Consider the following 15,025-nt stretch of genomic DNA (forward strand, 5'->3'; position numbering starts at 1 on the left):
TTTTTTCCGCCTAAATGCTGGAAAGTCGGGGAAACTTTCTGAACCTTGTTGATGAAACAGCTGTTCAACCCCAGATGGGTGGCAAACGCCTCTACAAACACCCTCCCAAACATACACACACACACACACACACACACAAACATCCCATCATGTCCAGAGCGGCCAAGAGCCACAGGCCAGGCACCAGATGATGGCAGCCGGCTCGATTGAGCAGCGCTCACAATCCTCCCTCTGTGACCGACTGGCCCCACACCCTTCACATGAAAAGTTCCTTTGACTGAACGACGGCTGAGAGGCGCTGTGTGTTCGTGGGTGATTGATACTTTATGAGTGAGTGCAAGATGTCTCCCGCATGCACACACTGGTAAACTCAAACAAACAATACGACGGGTTAAATGTTTTGAGGTTAGAAACGACAAGACGAGCTAATTTGGCGTATGAGATAGTTCATCACTGATCTCAACTTGTACTGCTAGAGCAGAGGAGGATCCACAAAGACGAGCCCTGGGAATAACAAGATGCACGATGTATAATGGACAATTCTAGTGAACAAATCATTGTATCGGGAAAAAGTTGCATTGATTCTTGTTTGCGTGCGTTATCTTTGAAGCACGAGCTACTTAACGACTGCACTACAGCGTGGAACTACACGGCGGAGAAGACCTTCATGTTAATTCATCACACCCTGGACGTCCTCCAAGGAAGACGGCGGAGAACGACTTCTTGTCTGAGAGAGCTGCAGGGTGTTTGAACTGCAGCAGGTACAGCCGGCGCAACCCGACGGAGGTTATTAATCTTCCAAGAAGAATACAAGTCGCTCTACATTTACGTCAAGGGCGGCTGCCAGGAATGAAAACCAGCCACCTCACAATCACATAAAATATACACTGCGCTAATTCTATGCGAGGTTATTAAAGAGTAACAACTGATTGGGTCAGGAGTCTTAATAAATCAAAAGGAATTATAGGAAAAATTTGTGGTCACCTGTTCTTTTTGTTTACACTTATAACATAAAGGCTGAGCTGCACATTCGTCTTTCTAACGTGCTCCTGCTTCCTGTTTGAGTCATTACGCTTAAAGCGTTGAATCATTTTCGTGTTTTTTCCTTCCTTCTCTGAAGTCTGTAAGCAGTTGTCTCAAAGTGACGGTTGTTTGTCTTCTTACACGTTTATGTAACCGTTATGAGATGCCATTGTTGTAGATAATCTCTTCCTCAATATTGAAACATCCCACATCGCTTTTCAAACCAGCAACAAAAACACGCTGTACGTCTGCTTTGAAATATCAATAGATTTGATTTGAGAGACAAACAAAAATACTAAAGAAACCCAGCCTTGTCCTTCAAGTGGTTGGTAATCACTGAAAAGTCAAGAACTTCATTTAAAAACGTAAAAAGAATTTTTTTTTAATAAAAAGCTCGATTTTATTCTAATCGGAAAAGTCTGTAATATGCCCCCCCCCAGGGCTGTAAAAGCAGTCCAGTGTATAACAGAGCCTTGCACTCATTAGTCCGGGCTCATCTGACAAGCACAGCTTGCATGTGTCATAATCCTGTGCAGCTGCCACTACCGACAGGAGACACCACGGCAGGAGCTCGGCAGAACCAAAATAGCAAAAGTTTGGGGAAAATTTTTCGAGGCAAAACGTCCTCGCTGTCCTTGCATGCCACAAAGCCCATTGCTTCAAGGTTTCGCTCGAATGCCAGGCCAGCGGTAGAATTCTTCTTTCGCTTGCAGTACACTACTTAAATCCAACATCAATACGCTCACTGCCATTTTGCTGCCGTCATGCTGCAGTTAGCACCGAAACGCTGGAGCTTGACTGCTGCAGTTTGTCCTTATGCAGTAAAAGACGGGACAGTGCCACGCTGTCCTGGAGAACACGACCAACTGTGATTGCAGTCTTGCAGGACATAAATATTACAGTGTCATGCTGTAGGACTACAACCTTCACTTACAAGTCTTTCTGGCCGTCTTGGGCGTTGCTTCAGTAAACAGCGGTGCTGGTGTTTGCGTGTCATGATGGTGAACTATTTGTTTTGGTTAAGCATAAACCTCCACGTACAATGGCAAGCCCACTGCAACATGAAACCGCATATAGCTTAAGAAATGTGTGCAGAAATGTTTTCGTCGAAAGGCGAAGCCTTGAGAGCATTTGATAAGATGTTATCAGTGCAGATTCTCGCCAAATCACACGGGCAGTATGGACGGCGTTATAGCTTCTGGGCACGATCTAACTTTTTTTCAAACTCCCAGCAAATGTGTTTCCGCTTTTTTTTTTAAAGTTTTGACATGAAAGGGCCAGCACACACAAAGAAGACCCATGGCAGCCGGATCGGAAAGGCGCTGCGTCTGACAGCGTTTTAGTCACAGCAGGAACCTCGGAGGCTGAAAGAAGTTGGGCTTTTAAGAGGAGCGCACTTGATGTGAGCCGATTTCTGTGAACCGACCAATCATAAAACACCAAATAGGCTGGCGTTTCAAAGTACAGAGAAAAGGGATGGTCCAGGACAACACCCACACCCCATTCGCACCACATTCCATCAAAGGCACAGACACAATGTTTCCAACATCCCCAAATAGTTTTCCGTGCTTTTTACAGCGGTGTAGACACATTCACCGTACGCCACCTGTCGTACAACAACCTCAGAGAGCAGGAACACAGAGGAACGTTTGTACAACATACACACCTGTAAGGCTGGGCAACACAGTTACAATTAAAATTCACAATATCAATATTGCCCCGATATCAGAATGTATGGAAATATGGGACATTTTAGATAAATCAAATAAGATAAACTCGTGCAATGAACAGTGGATTGTTTTACAGATGGTTTACAACATACAACAGGAAATACTTGAAAGGTTATATCAAGGAAAACCACAACAAGTACAAAATAAATGAATACAAATAGCTGAATGTGGGTGAAACTACATACAGCTCTGAGAAAGTCTTTCAAGGCCAATGATTGTGTCCCAGAATCAGCTGGTAAACAGGCTCCGTTGGAGACAGGAAGAGCAGACTTCAATCATGTTTCTTTGCGCCATACAAGAAGCAGAAGCGGCTCCGATTGAGGCAATTTCATCTGAGATGGAAGGCAGCAGAAGCCATGGACTTGTCCATGAGCCGCTCTGGGTTTTAGACCATGACCCTCGGCTTCTCTTAACTCAAAACAGCGTTCCCTACACTATCGCAAGCAACCAGCCAGCCCATGTCTCAAACACACAGCGGGCTAACAATGACAGTTAGAGAAGCGGTTTTAAACAGCGTGCAGAACAGCAATCAATAAACATACGGGGGGGGGGGGAACTATTAAAATTTAGCGTGGAGAGAGAAATTCATGTTGATTCAATCTGGTGTACAAGCATTCCACCTCCAGACACACAGCTGGCGCGTGATCGTTTGATGCGTTGAGAAACGGGATCCAACTGTGTGCGTTTAAAAGGTGTGCGTTATTTCCATCATGGTGCAAAATCCTGCTAATACATAATCCACTAATTCCTGATGATTTGCCACAAGTTTCCCGCCAAAAAACTAAATTTTTGATTTACATTTAAGATTATATTTGAACACGTCGACAACATAATTTACCTTCGCAAAACACTAATTTTTGCTTAACATACCTTGAATGCATCATAATGTAACTCAATGCAACCTCAATGCGCTATTAGCCGCTAGCGCCGTTTGTTGGCATCCGTTGTTAAAAAAATGAATTGTACCGTCATGCTTTCAGAATTTGGGCATTGACTTGGTACCAAAGTATCATTTCTCATGATATCCCGAGTAGGCTCTGCTTTAAATACAGCTGAAAGCGGATGATTGCACTGAACCCCAATCAACGAAGAGATGCAACAACAGATGTGATGCCGTCTATTAAGAGGATATCGATCCACCTCTCCCTCTGCCAATTACACGTGATAAACTGCTGTGACAGTTGGGGCAAAGTATTTCGATAATTGCCGCCATTTACCTCCAAAAAAACCCTGGAAAAAAAATGCGTTGATATTCTCAACTGTGATCCCAAACTGCTGACCTCACCACGCCGCCTGTAACATGAGGACACAAACTGAGGCTCCGCATCATTGTCCACAGCAGACCAGCAGCTTCTGATGGGGGGGGGGGGGGGGGGTTGCTTTCATTAGTGAAACAGATGAATCAAACACGCCAAGTGCGCAATTACCCGTCTCTCAGTGGATGGAGGTCATTAGGACTTTTATGAACCCATAAATAAATGATCAGTACAACAGCACTCTCTATATGGCAGAGACAACAGGTGACTCTGCATGACACCCACTCTCAACTCATCACGGGACGATGCGGACATGTCGAAAAGATGCATTTATTTCCGCTAAACAATTTGTTTAAATGGCTAGAGGTGAACATTTCAGTACACTTGGCATACAGATCACGCTGTGACACGAAGGCGATAACTGAAATATTCCTGAAATTCAGGATGACCGAGATCCAACTCTAATCCTTCTTTTCCCCCACAAACTGGGATTTGGGACCACCAGGGCTTCCCGGACACAACAACACAAAGGGTGGTAAATGATGTTCTTAGCAGCAGAGTCCACAGGGAAGACCTTAAATGCGCCAAAGAAAACAACAGTTGTTTATTAAGTCAGTGTTGCGTCCGAGGTGGCATGCGAGGATAAAACCCTGGCGAGTGGTCGGTAGGAGCAGGGAGGGTTCCCAAATGTTGACACATTTCAGCAGGTTATTTGCATTGTCCGCTGGGAGACAATCAGCCCACTATTCCCTCCCAGCAGGATTACAGAGATAAGATAGCGCCTAAATGGATTTTACACTCCCCCAACAGGGACTTATCTACAAAAGCCAAACTTTTTAGAGCATTTTTCTTTTTTTTTAAGTTAACTTGAAAAGGCTAGAGGAGGAAGCGGTGAAAATGGAAGCAGTTCGGCTGAAGTTTTACAAGTTATTTTAAAGTAAAACAAAGAAGTTAGTGACTATCTATTATCTATATGCCCCTAAACCAAGTGAGACTGAAACTCTTAGGGCTGCAACATGCCAACTTTGAGAAAGATAAGTTCTGGCCTCAGTCAGGACCTCAAAGAAATGTGTTTTGAATAAACAGATATTTTCAGAGATGGGGACCCCACAATTAGTAATTTGAGACTCTCTGCATGTGGGTCCCAGTCCAATTCTCTGGAATCAATCAAAGCTCCCAGAGGAACTCCCTGGTCCCCTTAATCTCCTGGTTTTATTACTTTCCAGACAGTCGGCCTGTTTTACCCTACCCCCATCTTTCCCTTTTGTACTGATCTCCAGCAAAGCCAAGGAGGGGCTTTTTTTTCCCCTTCTCCCTCTCTATCTCCCCTTCCACCACTGCAGAGTGCTTTTCATGCAGGAGAGAGTCTTTCATCAGGCTCCACACGCAACAGAGCCCAACAGCTAGCACAGGCCTGTCACTCAAAGGCCCGTCTTCTATGCACATTATTTTTCAAATAAACACTGTTTCAAAGGCACATGGTCTGCCTTTTCTTTTTTCAAACACACACATGAACACATGAGCTGTGCACTCCAATCACTGCTGGAAACACGTTTTTTTCTTCTCTCATGGCTTTCCAATTAATCTCAGGCACCCCGAGTGCGTGTAACAGATCGGGGTGAGACACATACCGACTCTAATCAATACCTGTAATATGAATAAAACACTTAATATCAGTGAAATGGCTCACTACACAATACCATCATAAGAGACGCCAGTTCCCTCACTTCAAAACAATTAACAGAAGCTAAATTAATTGGAGTCTGTTTATCCATCAGCTAAGCATGTATTGACGCCCGGGTAATGAGATGTCTGCTGGACTGATGATGCTGGCTTATTACCTCAACAGTGCGCACTAATGACTTTGTATTTTTTTTTTTCCAAATGCAAGTTGCTGGCATCCTTACCATTCCCATGACCACAGAGCGCGCGCGCGCACACACACACACACACACACGCGCTGTTTAGCTTTACAACAAAAAAAAATCTAAAACGCGCAGAACCCAAAAAGACACATTTGTGTGAACAACTAGAACCGCGTGTGTACGAATCCTGTGAAAGACAAACAGAGAACACATATCAGCAGTTCTGCCTCAATAAGCCTGCAGACAAAAGGACGGAGTGGGGTAGAAGAGAGAGAAAGCGTGTTGCTTCCCTGCTTTCAACGGGGCCGGTCCAGGACTACATGTCTGCTGTGGGAAAAGCCTTTTAAAGTTGTGTAAATGGTAACAGCAGAATGAGCTACCGAGCTCCATGTCTGACTTCCAGAGCTTGCATTCCGTGTGCCTTTTTTTTTTTTTTTTTTTTAAACAACTCGTGATACAATGTCAGTAGATTTGTACATTCGAGGCGTAAACACGCAGACAGACAGCAGAACAACTCGCAGTGTATTCAAGACATTTACCTTTGTCGACATGCTTTGCCGCGGTGGTCTCCGGGTAGAGAAAGGTGAGACAGAGGAGAGAGAGGAGCGACAGAGCTCCCCGCTCGGCCATCACTTTTCACAAATAAATCGTTGCAGGCTTCAGGAACCCCGGAGTAGCTTTAAAAAAGAAAAAGAAAAAAAATCCTTAAAATCCCCGGCCGCCTCCTGCAAATGCACAAGCGGAAAAAAAAAAAAGTTCAAAGTCCTAAAATGTGCAGAAACATCCGGAGCCAGGTACTTTTAAAACTGTCCGGATGAAACATGTAGCTGGAAAGAGGGAGCCGCAGGTTAGAGGCACTGTTTTCTCAACTTGCTTCGAGGCAGAGGTCGGAGGGAAAAAAAAAACACTGAAATCAATCCACAGCCACGGAGGCGCAGCGTAAGGACGAAAAGATGTTGTGGGCGACTGAGCACCGACGCGCCGACTTAACTACTCCGATATATGTCAAGCGCGGAAAACAGCATTAAAAAAAAAAGAGCTCAGCCGGAGAAACGATACGATCCGACCAGAAGGAGAAATCTCCGCCGCGGCCAGCTCACCACGGACGGGACGTAAGAGAGCAGCGTGTTGGAGGGCTGGATCTCCACCGGCTCCCCGGAAAACAGGGTGTGGAGTCCCACGCAAGTTTGGATCCTGGCCGCCTGTGTGCGCTAAGGCAAGAACTAAAATATGGTGATGGATTTCAATCCAAAGGAAACACCTCACCTTTACGCCGCAGGTGTGCTAAAATGATGCGCAAATTCAAAAAAAACAATTAAAGCATTAATAACAAGTTAATATTAACTTGATGTCCAAAACACACCCGCTGTATTTCCACAAGTTCTGTCTCATTAAAAGACAAAATAACAATAATGTTGACGAACTGTAAATAACAGTTTGGGACATTAGTGCCAAACCCAATGAGAACAAAGTCTGAGCTCTTTTCATCTTTTGTAAGTTCAGTCTCCGTTGTGTTTCTTGACTCATCTTAACTGTTAAATCTCACGAATTTAACGCTTTATATTGTGTACATGGCTCCCTAATATGTGCCTCTTACATCATATTTCTTTCTTTTGCACTGGTGATTACAGTTTGTTAATGTTTTGCTAAAGGCCACACGTACCCCTCTTTCCAGATTTTCGAAACACTTTACTTCTCAACTTGAATGACAAATATTCGGACTTTTGACAATAAATAAGATTTACGCTCTATCTTGGTGCAACTCAAGCAAAGATGGCGGCCGGAAGTGGCATATCTCCTTATGAGTAGGCTATGATGCAATAAGATAGTAATGTATAAAAATATAATACAGTACCAATACAAATAAATTGACACAATAATACAACTTAACATTTTGAGTAGCAGTAAACCTATAAGACAAGTGGACATTTACATTCTTTGTCTGGTTGAAGTAAAAGAGTCCAAAAGTCACCAAAAACCAAAACGCTACAGCAAAGCATTTGGCTTATAGCCCATTTGTCTTTGATCTATGCGTTCTTTAAAACACAATTCTCAAATGTAAAAGTGACGATCATGTGACAGGTGCAGAGGGGCTGAATGCTCCGAGCACAAGCAAACGGTCGGCTATCTGCCCAGCAACAGCCTACGATAAAATAATGACAAAGAGAACTGCAAGGTGCGTTTGTCGATGTTGTTTCTATTGGAACTGGAAGAGCAATTTGACAAGCTAATGCTAAAGGCTTGTGGCTGTAGAGTTATTCTGCCTCTTTCGTCAAACAACGCTTTCATTTTTCTCACAGTTGACTGGAAACCACGGCCTTTTCATTTTAGACTAAACTCACCGCACTCAAGCTTGTTCCCATTTCTACATTAAAGTCGTGATGAATTAAATGGTGTGCCGACTCAAAATGTTGTGTCAACATCAAGGCTGAATACGCCTAAATTATCAGCAGAACAGTGAATATGCTGTACTCCTGCACCGTTTATATCATCATGGTTGTTTTCTGCATCGTTTGTGTCCGCACCGTGTGTGTTGTAAAAACTGAGCCATAAAAGTTTATGTCAGACTATGTTCAGCAAATAAAAATGTGGATAAACTGAATTTAGGTGGATTTGCCCTTCCACCGCAAGTGAGTCATGGTCCTCATGGGGACATCGACTGACAAGCAGTAAAACGTGATCTTAATTCATGCCACGGGAGTCCTGTAGATCCAGCAGTCCTGAGCTCAATAGCAGTGAATCTAGTGAACCACAGTCTCTTAAAGCCTAATCCTGTGATTCATAGTAGACCGACAGAGCAAGTAGTGATCCACCATGCCCATTGCAGCTGTCCTCATAAGTAGTTTACACACAGCCCAAATAATGGGAACATTTGTTCCTGTTTGGAATATAATTCACAGAAACCCCATGCACACGCAGAGGTCAACATCTGTATCTCCCAGAAGATGATGTCACATGGTGGCATTACAAGTTGCTTAAAATAATCCTGTATGTGTGTGTGTGTGTGTGTGTGTGTGGTTATAGGACAGGGGATGAAGTGAAGGAGAGGAGGAAGTAAACATTGTCGTTTGTCGTGATACGGGATTGAAAGCCTATTCAGCCATGGTGAAAAAGTAATTTGCGTCACTCCACTTTTTGAAGAAGGCCCTGTATTTGTCGGTATAGGCTCCAAAAAGTTTGTTTGGAGCAGACTTATGACGGCAAAGAAAACAAGTGCTGTATTGTCCTTCAGCTTGTGATGAGGCTTTTAGGGAGAAGGGGAAAGGGAAGGGTGGCCTGTTAAGAAACGCTGCTGTATCACCCAATAAAACACTCAGACCCATGGAACAGCTCCCCCCACTGGTGTGAGTAATCCATGACATATTAATCATGACCATTTCCCCCCATGGGCATGACAAGAGCCTCTTTTTGTTTGGCGTCTCTGTAGCTGCCCTGGACCTGTTCTCATTTGAACCGTCAAACGTTTTCACTCTCAATTAATGACGCTTTCTTTCGGCTTCAGTGATTGCATGGTGTGCCTCAAGGCTCTCCTCTTGGGCCAACTATTTTTTTTTCTGTATACCTTTGTCATGTTATTTCTCATCTTTTTTGAATTCTGTCACAAATATCGTCATATCTCTTTGGTAAACTAAATAATTTCAGTTAATTGTGATTATTATACCTCTTTGGTTGCCGTCACCCAGTTCATACAAACTTGGTATCCTTGTTATTGGCCCTGAACACATCTCAAGGAAACTAGGACACACAGCGCAGCTCAGAAGGACTGTAGAGGAGAAAGCATGCATGATTTAACGTGCCATCTGTAAATAATGGCATGCGTCATACTGGGCAGTATAGGGGGCAGACAGGCTAATTATAAGCGCTTTTAAATCAAAGTGCTTTTCAACAAATTAGTATTAATGCAAGTGAGAAACTGAGCAGCATACTACACAACTGGGTTTATCTTTTTTAGGAATATTTAGCAATCACTTATTCATGATGATACACTAATACCTTTTAATAATCCTGCTTTAACCTCAGAATTGAATTGGAGGATCTGGTCAGACTGTGCCAAATGTTTTATTATGCGCCAATAAGTCAAGAATCAAGACGTATTATATCACATCATATCTGCTTATGTTTTTCTACACTGGTTGCCAATGATTTAAGAATCTAGGCAAGATACAAATGTGTTTTTATAAGAGTGCTTCAGATTTACATATGAAGGATTTAATCCTTAAAAAAAAGTAAGTCTCAAATCACAACATTTCTGCCAACACTACGTGAAACACCGCCACATCTTTTTACAATATGCTCTGCTCTTTATAATGAAGCAGTATATTCCACAGCAGACCCGCCTGTTAAAGTCAGTTGACATCCACGGCCCAATTATATTATGTACACGCACACAGCTGGGCTCAAACTCGCTTCTAGTTCCCGAACAGTGTGTGTGTTTCTATTCCCACGGCCTGATGCTCTGCGTTCTGAGAACATATTTCTTGCAGATTAAAGAACAAGGTCATACCAAATCTCAAATCTCCAACATTAAGGAGATATTTCACATGATGAATCAAGTAATGGCAACCATGCAGTCGAGGAAATGGCCATGTTAGTGCACGGAAAGGACGGTGGATTAACTTGCACTTGAAGCAGCTGTTGAGCGTAATATTTCAAACGTTTCTAAGTATTTTGAACTCTTTTTGAAAGCAGCAATCACATGTACAGTACAACACATCCAGGCCTCATTAAGTTGCATGGATGAGTGTATTTTTCAAAAGGCTGCGAGGATGTACTGCTGCTGCCTTTAGTTTAGTGAGTGGAGGGAGAAAAAAAAGCTTAGCCAGTAGATTCAAGGGGAATCTACATTTTATCACTTTTATATCTAATAATAATTGGATACCACATTATTAAATCATTTCACCCCCTCTTTAATATTACCATGAACAATATCCAATCATTTCACAAAATTAGCAAATCAATTAAAACGTTTGGTGTGGATCACCAATACTGGCATAGAGTTGAACGTGATCCCATCATGATCATGATCCTGATCTTATTTAGATCCAGATTAAGAGGCACAAGGCTCAGCTCACAGCAGAGCCGGATGAACAGTCCCTTGCGTGGCATTTGGTGCATCCTGAGGATTATTTATACTCCGAATGAAATATCACCTCATGCGTGGAACACAGAAGTGCAGGTCCAATGCTAAATCACGATGCAATCCAATTAACTGACCGTAAATTTAATAAATAGGACGGATATAGGCAATGAATTGTGGTGAATATGTGCATGTGTGTGTTGTCTGTGTGTTTAAATGCAACACTAAGTTTAAATCATATTAGCCCCAAGAAAAAGTATGACATTTCAATCCTGAGACAGCGGTGATATTTCCTCTTATCCGACACATTTGACCGATACGCATGGGTGTGTATTTGTGTATGTATGTATGTATGTATGTATGTATGTATGTGTGTGTGTAGGTTATTTGCCTATGGAGACAAACAGCTGCTGTGTACCTGGCCCAAACTCAGACACCCCGTCATACGTGTGCTTGCCTGGGCACATTTTCGGAGCCTGGCACAGCTCACCTCACACATGTCAGCACTTTCTTTCCCCGTCTTCACTCTTTTCCTGGATGCTGGTGATCATTGTTCTAATTACCTCTCAGTGTGCTGCTGGGATATCGCCGCTTACAGCCCGCTGAAAACAGCAGCTTGATTGACGTCAGAAGTCATGGCGAGGATGGAGAGGGCGAGGATGGAGAGGGCGAGGATGGAGAGGGCAGAGGAGCCGATTTATGAGCTCGTAAACTGTGATCCATGAGAGATGAGCTCGTGTTAGTTCAGGTAATGGTGTGGATTCTGCTAGACGATTAAAAAAAAAATCCAAGATCCTGACCACAGTCTGGAGGTTTGCTCTCAACGGAGCCAGATCTAATGTCAAATTATCTTAAGGATTGGACTCTATAAAAAGGTTTTCTAGCTAAACATCTTCTCTTGACCTTCACCGAAATTGAACTTAACCGATTTCAAGATTTATCCATCACATACACAATGTGTGCAGTGCTTAGTTGCAGTTTATATCGGCTATGTATCGTGAAAAAACATACAAAAAACAAAGGAAATAATAAAAGATAAATAAAAACGAAGAACAAAAAGCAACAGTATGCACAATGCATTAACAGAATCTAAGTAAGTGATTGAAAAGGGAATATGCAACATGGGTTATAAAATATGAATCAAAATGGGACACGAAGATGTGGGCCAGAATGTGAATATGAATATTGTAAATGATGAAACATGAGAAATAGAGATTAAATCACCACTGATTTAGTTCAGCAAGCGTGCAAACTAAATGTCATTCGTAGTCAAAATGTTGTCAACATACATAAAATAACAAAATTGGAAACAAGACGGCGGTGTGTGTGTGTGCGTTTCCTTTATTCTGCTTAACTAAACTTAAGCCTAATGATAACTGAGGGTGTTTACCTTTTTCTAGTTACTATTGGTCAAAATGCACGATTTGAAATGTTTTCACCATGTGGGAGAGGGACAAAGAAGGGGAAAGTATATAAACACTTAACCACAAGTAGAAACAAAGGTGGATCATATTAAGTGCAGCTCTGTGAGAGATCTGGCAGTCATCACTTTGATTTCTGAGATGTCAATGCAACATGAGCTCCAAAGAGGCCAAATTCCCTGTGGCCAAACTGCAGGTGAATCTGTGAGAAACGGCTAAATGACTTCATGTGTCAAGAGGAACAGTCGGCTTTCACAAGGGTCTGCTTTACCCGCAAACGTGTCTGCTGTGGAGTTAAGGGGAACAGTAAGGGAATATTGACAAGGTTTTCCATAAAGACATACAAGAAACATACAACCACTACTCTACTAAATGGCACCAAACCAAATAGATGGTCCACTCCAGTGTGCAATGTTGATTCAGTTACATCAAAGTTAAAGTAGTTTCACACGAGGAGCTTACATTCTTATCTATCTCTTGCAGGTCTTTTGGGACCATAAGAGCTACATTTATTTTGCAGTTTGTTGAAGAGAACTCTTGTGTTGTAAAGGTATGCTTGATAGAACGATGGTGCTTTGAACACACCTGAGTGTATGCTTGTCTACAAGCACATCAAACCCTTGAATAAACCCTTCAATTACGTTCTTGTGTCTGCTTTCTTTTGTGATGGTTTTTTTCTCTCTCATTAGTTGAGCCTGCTTTAAAAACAGAGAGAATTGTAAAGCAGAGTAAAAAGGAAAGCGTGTGTTCTGGGCTTTTGTCTCTTCAGGAGAGACACGTCGCTCTTCTTTTTAAAGGTTAGTCAGCGACAATAGAGTACAGGTGTGCTTCAAATGTCAACAGTTTCTAATGAAGGGAATAGAAATTCAAATCAAAGCCATTACGCCCAACAGCTCTTGGCGGGATGAATCTCCTCACCCTGGACTTCACAGGCACAATTCTGTCTTCGTGCTCATTTCACAGGCAGGCGTGAGTGATTTTATCCCCGGTTCATTTGCTAAATATGGACAGTCCCTGCACTCCAAATGTACATTCAAGCGTAAGACTTGAAAGAGAAAAGGCATTTACCAGGGTACCCCGCTTTGAGTTATGTCCATTGAAATGTGTTTAAACAGGCCAACTGTGGAGGCACTTGAATTTTTTTCTGTTCTGTTTTATGAGTAAATATTTAGGGAGTTTGCGGGAACCCTGTGGATACGTTCGAAATCTAAATGTGCTTCGGTAATTGCGACAGCAAGGAGTGAAGTGTGTGAAAACGATGAGACACACAACCCTCCAACATTCACAGCGCTGTACAGGACCCAATCAATTGTGCGAGGCCATGTCGACAGCCTCTTGTCCTCTCTCCAGACGGAGCTGGTTTGTTTTATGCCGCTGCCCTGAATGGATGGCTTTCTATCGCTCGTAATGAGCACCATTGAGATGAGGTGAAGTCACTTAAGGGGCTGTCTGGGCAACACATGCAGCCTTCCCAAGATGTACGACCGCAAGCTGCCTTCTTCCTGGCTCCCCTCCCCCACCCCTCACCCCTCCAGACCCAGTTCTTGTGGTTAAGGGCCTTCTTCCTGCCAGAGGAGGTCGACTGTTGTTGTTGGAATTGCCATGGCCACTTAAAGGGGCTCTCGCAATCAACAGGGAATGCGACTCCTTAAATGGGGCTCGGGGATCATCGGAAAACACAAAACAAGAAGCAGCACCTCATCTTGCATGCTCTACGCTCTCTCAGTCCAGGAAAAACGTATTCAATTGGACCTGACAAATAGGGTAGAGGTTTCCTTAAGTGTTTCATTTTGATAGTCGGTGGCCCATTTTACTGGCATACTTTCTGTGCTTATCCTCCCATTTACAGCCGAAGCAGGAGATATTGGGCACTAAGGTGTAGTGTCATGTTCTATCCATGATGGATGGTCATAAGCCGTCACAAAGGAGGTGGTCAGTGGGCTTTAGGCTCAATGTAACGACTCTATGCTACAGCAAGCGCTGCCCAGACTGACAATGAAATGGAGAGTGCCATATTGCAATAATGGGAAAAGAAAATAAGAGAGGGAGGGAGGAGATATATCCAGCACTCCAACAGGGAAGCAAAATACCGCAATCTGTTCTGGCAGAACAGATTGAAACGATTACAGTGAGGGGAATATTCAGTTTTAGGATTCTTTGCCCCCCCTCCTCCACTCCACCTCGTCTGTCATGAAGCGCATGAATGCTCTGACCAGAGTGAGAGACAGAGAGAGAGTCACCGCCAAATCATGCCTTGATGTTTGTAGCATCTTGGATCGTTCTTGGTTTCTGGAAGACGGCAAAGACAGATGATGAGATTAACATCTGGAAAATATCATCTCAAAACATCGCGACACAGAAAACAGCTAATAATGTAATTGAGTTCCTGGAATCAGAAAACTGATCAAAGATAAGATGTGATTACCTGTTGTCACACGACCCAAGGCTGGAATTTCGGTCACGTCGCAACAAAGTTGGTAACTTTTTAACTTCCGTTTCCAAGTTCAAGAATGAAAACGTGAAGCTCAAGACGTGACGGCGAGTCGAGATATTTCTTATTCAACGTGACCGTAGTAGAATTTCTCAGAGGGACATTATTTTTTAAAAGAAGCAATTATGGGAATCAGTGTTTTGTTATTTGTTGTAAGAATTA

At 43.0% G+C, this 15,025-nt stretch overlaps 1 protein-coding gene across 13 annotated transcripts in view; it reads right to left on the bottom strand.

Annotated features, from left to right (window-relative positions):
- The window catches only part of neo1a (neogenin 1a), a 143,074-nt gene extending 136,339 nt beyond the window's left edge, over positions 1-6,735 (bottom strand). For all 13 annotated transcript variants that reach the window (XM_079292281.1, XM_079292287.1, XM_079292280.1 and 10 more), the window contains exon 1: positions 6,414-6,735. In XM_079292281.1, the coding sequence (XP_079148407.1) occupies positions 6,414-6,504 (91 nt within the window). In that variant the 5' untranslated portion in view covers positions 6,505-6,735. The remainder of the gene's footprint in view (positions 1-6,413) is intronic.
- Between the last annotated feature and the right edge of the window lie 8,290 nt (positions 6,736-15,025).

The sequence above is a fragment of the Melanostigma gelatinosum genome (assembly GCF_949748355.1).
Source record: "Melanostigma gelatinosum genome assembly, chromosome: 2".
Classification (NCBI taxonomy): Eukaryota; Metazoa; Chordata; class Actinopteri; order Perciformes; family Zoarcidae; genus Melanostigma; species Melanostigma gelatinosum.